Source organism: Zea mays, chromosome 7, assembly GCF_902167145.1.
Source record: "Zea mays cultivar B73 chromosome 7, Zm-B73-REFERENCE-NAM-5.0, whole genome shotgun sequence".
NCBI lineage: Eukaryota > Viridiplantae > Streptophyta > Magnoliopsida > Poales > Poaceae > Zea > Zea mays.
In genome coordinates this window covers 28,235,253-28,243,597 of record NC_050102.1, presented here as the reverse complement: position 1 = coordinate 28,243,597, position 8,345 = coordinate 28,235,253, and the positions used below count along the sequence as shown (strand labels likewise).

Sequence of the window (8,345 nt, the reverse complement as noted above, 5' to 3'; positions counted from 1 at the left end):
ATTTGATTATATAGCATGGTGGAAGAGTGAGTCCTCAGGTACGACATTTAGGGCCACTACACAATCCGACACATTAATATAAGAAGGAATTTATTATACAAGGAATAGAAATAGATACACACGCATTTATGACAATACAAGTTTGACCAGCCTCCCAACTCCTTAGGTCGCTTTTGTTCCTGATGGAGTAGAGTAGTGGCTTCCCTTGACAAGAATCTGAGAAAGGCTTTCAACTCCTTAGTTATCATGAAGGATCGAAAAGGCGTCTAGAGGGGGGAGTGAATGAAAGCCAATCAATTTCTATTGCTTAAAACTGAATTTGAGCACTTAACTTCAATGGAGATAAAGTAGTCACTAAAACTAAAAGCACATCAACCAACCAGTGATATCATGTTTTGAAAATGTTCCTAGGACTCACACGAGACTAACAAAATTAACGGATCGCAAATTGGACACCGAAAAGTCCGAATTGGTCCAAAACTGTCCCTATCTAGTGTTGTTTTCATATGCTCGAAATTCAGTTTTCGAATGCAAAACCAATCCAAATTGACTCCGATTGAGCTAAACTTTTACACACACCTTGACAAATGAGTTTCCAAGGTATCCACAAATTTTGAACTCAATTGGATTTGTAAATCAATCGCAGATCAAAAAACACAAATTAGACTAGGTTTAGTTGGGGGTTTTTAAAACGATTTCAGATTTGATCACAACCAAAAACTGCACCAATTGGGCATATACAGTGATCCAAAGAGTGTATCTCACCTCCCAACAACCCCCAATAGCATCCACAACTTAAGAACTCGAAGGTTCTTCCATAACCCCAAGAGAAAAGGAAAGGAAAGAGAGAGAGAGAACCAAATCGAATTAAAACTACAGCAAAGACAAAACTAAGCACATGATTCAATAAACCCTGTGGATCTATCTGGCCACCCTTCCTTTTAATAATAAGGCGAGGATTACAAAAACACAGATGTGGAGTTAAAATCATTTGCGGATCTTCGGCTAAACTACTGCGAAAACTAGAGAATGAAACTAGGGTTTTGTAAACACAAATGAGCTAGCCAAAAGAGAGATAGCCAAAGATATGGCTGCACACAATAGCCCTCCCACATAATTGTAGGGGTTATTTCACTAGTCTAAACTACCTCTAGATATATAGAGCTCATCCACTTAATCAGGGCAAAATGGACCAACTCCTAAAATATGTATCTGACAGTCATGCGCTCCAAACTCGACGAAACCCGCCATCCATAGCGCTGGGTGGTATTGAGGCCCAAACTCGACGAAACCCGCCATGCATAGCGCTGGGTGGTTTTGAGGCTCAACCACCAAACCGTCGTGAGTAGCGTACTGCATATACGTTTCCCACGTCCTAGACACATGCCCCGCCAGTCCTCAATCGCATCGGCGACACGATCCACTCTGCCACATCATCGTGTCGGTGCGTGTCCTAGGTGTCAACCACCATGACTAGTCACCTGGGTCCCTTATCAAGTCCCAACGCTCATCCTTCGCTGCTCCCGGTCTATCGGCACGAACCCACATGACATTCACCTTCATCATCAACCATTCTCTCTTTGCTCCACACCTGCACACCACAAGCCGACAGACACGGTTGCACAACATATAATGCCATACTCTCGTTAGTCTACCGACTAGACCAAAGTACTACCCATGTTGACAATCACTCATCATCAACCCGAACCACAAGGGACAAGTCAACCTTGTGTTCGCAGATCCTGGTCGCACGGATGTTGTCGAAGCATAGGAATGCATGCGTGTTTGATGGTGCCCAAGCTCATGTGCAATCAGTCCTCTCCCAAGTGGTTTCCTAGGGCCATTTGTGGTGCTTGACTAGGGTCGTCGGCCTGCAAGAGCTCCTCTTGAGTGCGCAGACCCCTCAGCTGGGTGCCACCTAGTGTGTGATCGTGGTCATGTTGTTTTAGTTCTCTAGAGGAGTTGTGATAGTGTGTTGTGTGTTCAGGGAGGTCAGGGGCGAGCCTAATTTAGAGCAAGAGTATTCAAATAAATACCTATTTTTTAGAAATAAATTATGTGTACATGTATATGCTATATACAAACACTAAATTATTGTAAAACATATAAAATTACAATGTTTTGAAGCTATTTGGTCCAACATTTTTTTCATTGGTCTTTTCCATTTCTCTACTGCGCGTCCTATCAAATAGCACAATAGACCATCAGACATCAGCATGTTGGAGCTTTGTATTGTTGCACCGACGCCCGTCGATTCGGGAGCAGGGGGCTAAGACTACCAGCGCGCAATGGTGGCTCGGAGGTGACACAACTGTAATCTTTTCTTCATTGAACTTCATTAAAAAATAAACTAAGAAGTATGATGGGACAAAAATTCTTAAAAGGATGCTTGTTTCTTGAAAGAGAGTTCTTCCAAGTCAAGGATGAGGACATTGTCACTCAATTTTAAAGCATAAAGGGTTGAAAAGTTATCTTATAATATGTAATTTTTCTTACGCTATTTAATATTCTCTATATATTTAAGATATTGCCACTAGCCACTTGATTATGTCAGACAATTAATATTTTGATATGTTGAGTGTTGAATAATGCCATCTTATGACCCATTCTTTGTCGCGTGAGTTATGATCTAGTTTATTAGTTGTGTAGTGTATATGCTCAGTTATGTGCTATATATTTTCTATGCTATAAAAATATTCTATATGATACTATAATAAATTATATATGTCTAAAGACTACTCTCGTGAGTCGTTAAAAAATATAAGAAGAAATTTATTATACAAGAAATAGATACACGCGCATTTACGACAAATGACGTCACGTGCTTATCAAAGTTTGACCAGCCTTTGAATTCGGTGCAGGCAGGCACCCCCGCGTATTTTTGGCAAATGAATTAAGATAGGTTAAAGAAGCAGAGTACCTCGACTGGTGGTGCAGATATGTTATTCATGAACACAAGTTATAAAAATAAATGTGCTGAGTAAATATTGTATCTTGCCAAAGATATGAATTTGTAGATTGATTGCCCACCCTTGGTGTGCGTGCTTCGCTAGCTATAAAGGGGCATCCTCCTCATCTGGTCTAATTCAATCAACCGACGACACAGATAGAATTTCCTTTCCGCCAATAATGGATCAATGTTTAGGTAGCAGCCATATGGACGGGGATCAGCAGACACCACCCCGGTTACCATTGTTGACTGCTCTTTTTGATCAGCACAGGCAGCAAGTAGACCGGACTCTTCAAGAACATGTAGGCTTTCGGTCTATTTCGCTATCTTCTTCTCAAGTTTTTTTGCTGGCATTTTCGAACTCTTTTTTATATATGTCCATTTCTTCTCACTTCCTGCAACAGAACGAGCAGGTACGGCTACAGCTACAGCAACAGATATCTGCACAAAACGAGACTCTACTAAACCTGGCCGAGTCGATGGCGAGAGATGCGCTGGCGGAAAAGAACGGAGAAGTGTCGCGCCTACGCATGGAGCTGAAGAGCACGCAAGAGCTTCTGCGAACCGCGTTGCAGGAAAGGGATGAGGTGCAGTACCTCGCCAAAGGGTTCTACGAAATGAACCGGTGGCTCATCATGTCCCGGCTGCCTCCTGTGTTGCAGGCAACAACAAGTGTCGTCCACGCACTTGATGATGGCTCATCCTCCACTGGCTCCTGTAGCCAGGCACCGAACGTGGAGGGAGCTTCTGTAGGGAGGAGCACCACACGTGTTGTTGTTACCAGGCTTCTCTGTAAGGTCTGTTGTGCCCGTGATGCTTGTATGCTAATCCTGCCGTGCCAACACCTCTGCGCATGCGAGTCGTGCGGAATCAGTCTTACAGTATGCCCTCTCTGCTACCTTGCAAAGGACAATGTGATGGAGGTGGAGGCTCGGTTTGGCTGATAAGGAAAGAGGCAGGCAGGGGGGGAAGAAGTCGTCATGCATGTTTTGTTCTTCATAAGGTGTTAGTTGTAACCTTGTATGAGTTCTTGTTGTTTTTGTTTACCTTACTCTCTCTTCGAAGATAATAGTATAAAACATCACTCCAACCTACACAGAACTATTGTTGTTCCCGTACGTAGCTGTACATCGCCTGTTAAGGTGTCTCATGAAGATACTAGCGCTACTCAGCCAATTGGTGAACAGCTGGTACTCAGTTAAGACCATGGGAACAGTTACTTGTATTGTATATAGCTGGCAGTGCCAGCTTCATACTCTTGGATGTGATCTCTCATTGTTGAACACCTGCCTGACTGTCGGGTCCTAAGGCTCGGTCCGTGCCCCCACGATCAGATTAACTCGGACGATTATTCTTATCTCGTGCGTGGTTATCCATATAATCACGTAAGATTTATTAGTTATCGCCTACGAACGGGTACGACCAATTGAGAACCCTCGAACGCATTCCAATCGAACCGATTACTTTATTTATCATTCCTTCCTAAGGAGTAGATGTAGCATAATCTAGTTGTAGCTTTCCGCATATCCACATCCACCCCAATTTAACTCTATGTCGTCTAGATCTGTCTTGGGTGGCATGTCAACCCAAAATCAACCCAAGGATCGAACACCTCCGGGGACAAGATACACTCCACTCAAGATCTCTTCCTTGACTTAATTTCTTAATTCAAGATCTGATCCTCGGAGTGAAATCGAGTGCCTTAGGTGACTCTACATTGTCAGGGGACGCCCCGGGTGACCTGCCGACTCGGATCACCCTAAGATCTCTCTCCCAAGGGACGGGATCTAGGTTCCTGCGAGGAGGAAGACAACCTTGCGCCAACGCAGATAGTCCGGCCCCAGGTGGGGACGGTCCGGTGCGATGTAGGGAAGGAACCGCTCCTGCGCCCAGGTCGCGGAGCGTCCGGCCCTATGCCGCGGACCGTCCACGCCTCCACCGAGGGCACCACCAAGCAGTTTATATCCCAGTGTTTGGAACCCATATCGACAGCAACATACCCTTATGGCGAATCCAGTGGGGATGAAAGTTGCGGATCTACAAAATCGGGCTTATATGGACGATTCTAATGATATCAACGGTGCTTCTCCAAACAGCGACACAGGGCTAACTAATTTATCAAGTATAGAGCATAAAGAATTAAAAGATGACATGAAGATGTTGGTCGAGGAGATCCAGCGATAACAAGAACAAGTGCTCAAGGTGGTGAAGAAGTGGTACCTCTCGCACTTTAGGGTAGATCGCCACCAGAAGGTCGCCCGGGAGAGAGAAATAAACATCGATTACATGTCAGTCGTGCTGCAGCAGCTCCCCACGGTATGTGATGCCAGGTCATCCAATGATGTTCAATCTATTAAAAGTCCTTTGGATTATCGGATTAAAAGTATCACAAAGGATATAGAGAATATGGCGCATGCATCAGGAAAAACTCACATGACAAATTTTTATCACTTGAATTGGGCACCAAAACAATTACGCCAAACACATCGGCAACAGATGGGTTTCCCCAGCCATATTCTGGTACGCCGGTGGACTCATATCTAGGACAACTGTCACCACCGTCTTTGCTAAACGGTGGTTCGACTTTGAGCACGGCAGGACCGTCCGCACACGATCTCGGACCGTCCGGCACCCTACGCCGGACAGTTCGGAATCACACAGAGCCCATCAAAGGAGTCACAGGCATTGCTCGACGCGAACAGACAGTTTGGGAATAGTATCGGACCGTCCAGTCCGCTCGCAGACCGTCTGACTTCATAGGTCGGACTGTCCGGAGCACTAGAATCCACCTTTGATCGGCCTAGTAGAGAAGGCCAGCATAAAGATAGTCGACCAACTAAGCCCCAGGAGCTAGAAAGATTACACGACGTTGTGTTTGTTTGGCCTGCTAAGGCCAAATCTTATGCTCGCTTTCACCCGCACTCGACACAAAATATGAAAGTTAAGTTCGCATTTAATGTTGCTAAGTGTGATAAAATATTTGATGAGTTATTTAAGCATGGTAATATTAATTTGTCACATATAATTCCTCCGGTTGAAGAATTAAAAGGGCGTGTGTATTGTAAAATGCATGGTTCCTTTCTTCATAACACCAATAATTGTGTTGTCTTCTGTCGGCAAATACAATCGGCTATAAACAAAGGTCGATTGAGATTTCAAGAGGTGAAGATTGACATGCCACCTGTCCTTATCCCCACATTAAAGCCGACGAGCAAAAAAGTCTTAGTTCGTCCATGTGCGTCCGATAAAAGCAAAGATAAAAATATCGTCATTGGTGATCTTCGCACGCCAAATATATCACACAGAGTGGTTAATCGGAAGGCTCCGGACAAAAGAAAGACTAGAGGCACCAGAGGGCAAGCATGGTCGAACACTCGATCACGGTCACCTGTTCTGCGTACGCCAGACAATCCACGCACTAAGGCGGAACAGTCCGGACAGGCGCGACTATGAAGGTCGAACAGTCCGCAGTCGACCAGAAGCAGCAGCGACCCCAGACCGTTAGATCACAACGTCCTAAAACAGGTACTAGGAAGCAAAACACTTCCAAGACGTCCGGCCGGCTCCATAGAGTAAGTACTACTTTTGATCAGCAAAGGTCGACTAAACCGGCCCAAAAAGTGGTGCAACCAAGATCACCTAGTCATCCTCCTTCAGGGATGTCATGGCGCTTTCTGGTCTATTCATCATCGATGTGTTGTCCTACTTAGGTGTGTGGCGGTACGGCGATAAATCCATATTACTGGCCTAATCCGTTTACTTATTCGGGCTGGGGGCACCACAAGTTTTTGCCTATTAACATGTTGATCAAGCAGACATGCCCGAAGAGGATGCAATCTGAAACGGCCTTTGTGCATCAAAGTTCTATCAATTATTTATACTATCGCAAGAGGAAGGCTATTATGATGAGTTCGAAGAGTCTATGTCGTCGTCTCCTAATCAACCTTGCCTATGAAGGATTGTCGTCATATGGTTTATTTTATTTAGTTATTTTTACAAAAAAAATAATTATGTAATATAGATTTTGATCGTAAAATTTGTATACTAAGTAATCATATGTGTGACGGAAGTCAGAACTTAGTTGGTAGCCTTGTATGGTGGAACTAATACGCTTCAAAAACGTTTATATTGTTTAGACATCCACATTTATGAAATAGTTTGTAGCCTTGCAGGGTGGAATTAATACGCTTTAAAAACGTCTATATTATTTAGACATCTACATTTATGAAATAATCTTAGTTATTGTAGTGGTGACAACAAAATTTCCTTTATATAAAGGCTCTTGGGATCGAATCCTAAGGGCAGCAGTTTTGTTACCTTTTTCCGGAGTGAACTTTTTGAATTTTTTACCCACTTGGGATCGAATCCTCAGGGCAGCAATTTTGTTACCTTTTTCGGGAGTGAATTTTTTGATTTTTTTTACCCAATATGGACATGCATATTTTTTATTAATAACAAGAACAAATATTTAAACCACTATTTATTTGTAATATCTTATGACGATATTAAATTATCATATAGTTCTGATAGTATCTTATGACAACAAGATGTTCGTCATCATACGACGATTGGCTAGTGTTATGACGTTTCATCAATGATACTAGTGATGCTAGCCCAAATTTATCATAAAGTTGTCTTGCCACAAAAAATACGTCTTAAAACAAAAAAGCCAATGACGAAATTCTTCATTGTCATGGGATATTTGTCACTAAAGACCACATATGTTGTAGTGATGTATAATGATTAACGAGAACGACTATTATGCAAGCGGACCTTAGATACAAGCGTGCAAGCAAGCCTTTTGTATCTTTAGATCATAATCCAACCGTAGATCTAGTTGTAGTTTGTCACGGGGTTTTCTGGTAAAGCGGTGTGAGCTAGTGGTGGAAAGGTTTAAGTGTTAAATGTGACATACGGTTGGATTATATTCTACTAGTATAATGCATGTGCGCTGCAACAGCACATAATCATATTTGATACCAATAAAAAAAGTTAATATCAAAATGATCCTATGGTCCATATATCATATATTAAACTGATAATAACAAATATTACACTTTATCTTAGCCAAAAGACTAAGAAAGATATGAGTTGAAAATGAGCTGACCCCCTTTTGTATAGATTGTTCAGTCGTTCATCCTCTTTCAGCTAGCGAGTTGGTATTACGTGGAAGCGTTGCGCCTGTGGTGTAAACAACCTATTGGGCCCATTGATAGGAGAGTAGCAGAGGAGAGGAATAGACCTACATGCTTCGCAAGTGACGCACGCCACACGACACATGAAACTGGTGCTTTAATATAGTAGAGAAAGGTCCCAAACAAGTTCGTTTACATGCTTGTTGCGATATCCTAGCTCAGGGGATGGTGATATCCTGGCCCAAGGCTTAATAGAATTA

General features: G+C 43.0%; 1 protein-coding gene and 1 pseudogene across 1 annotated transcript; one reads left to right on the top strand and one right to left on the bottom strand.

Annotated features, from left to right (window-relative positions):
* The first annotated feature begins 3,065 nt into the window (after positions 1-3,065).
* On the top strand, positions 3,066-4,164 carry LOC103632183 (E3 ubiquitin-protein ligase BOI). The gene is made up of 2 exons (XM_008654009.4): positions 3,066-3,252; positions 3,355-4,164. The coding sequence occupies exons 1-2, from the start codon at positions 3,130-3,132 to the stop codon at positions 3,892-3,894; spliced, it is 663 nt and encodes a 220-aa protein (XP_008652231.1). The 5' UTR covers positions 3,066-3,129; the 3' UTR covers positions 3,895-4,164.
* Positions 4,165-7,880: 3,716 nt separating this feature from the next.
* Positions 7,881-8,038, bottom strand: LOC111589841 (uncharacterized; annotated as a pseudogene).
* Positions 8,039-8,345: the final 307 nt, after the last annotated feature.

Coding starts and splice junctions, on each gene's coding strand:
- LOC103632183 (XM_008654009.4), top strand. CDS start 3,130: ATGGATCAATGTTTAGGTAGCAGCCATATGGACGGGGATCAGCAGACA. Junction 3,253..3,354: donor ACCGGACTCTTCAAGAACAT/GTAGGCTTTCGG, acceptor TTCCTGCAACAG/AACGAGCAGGTACGGCTACA.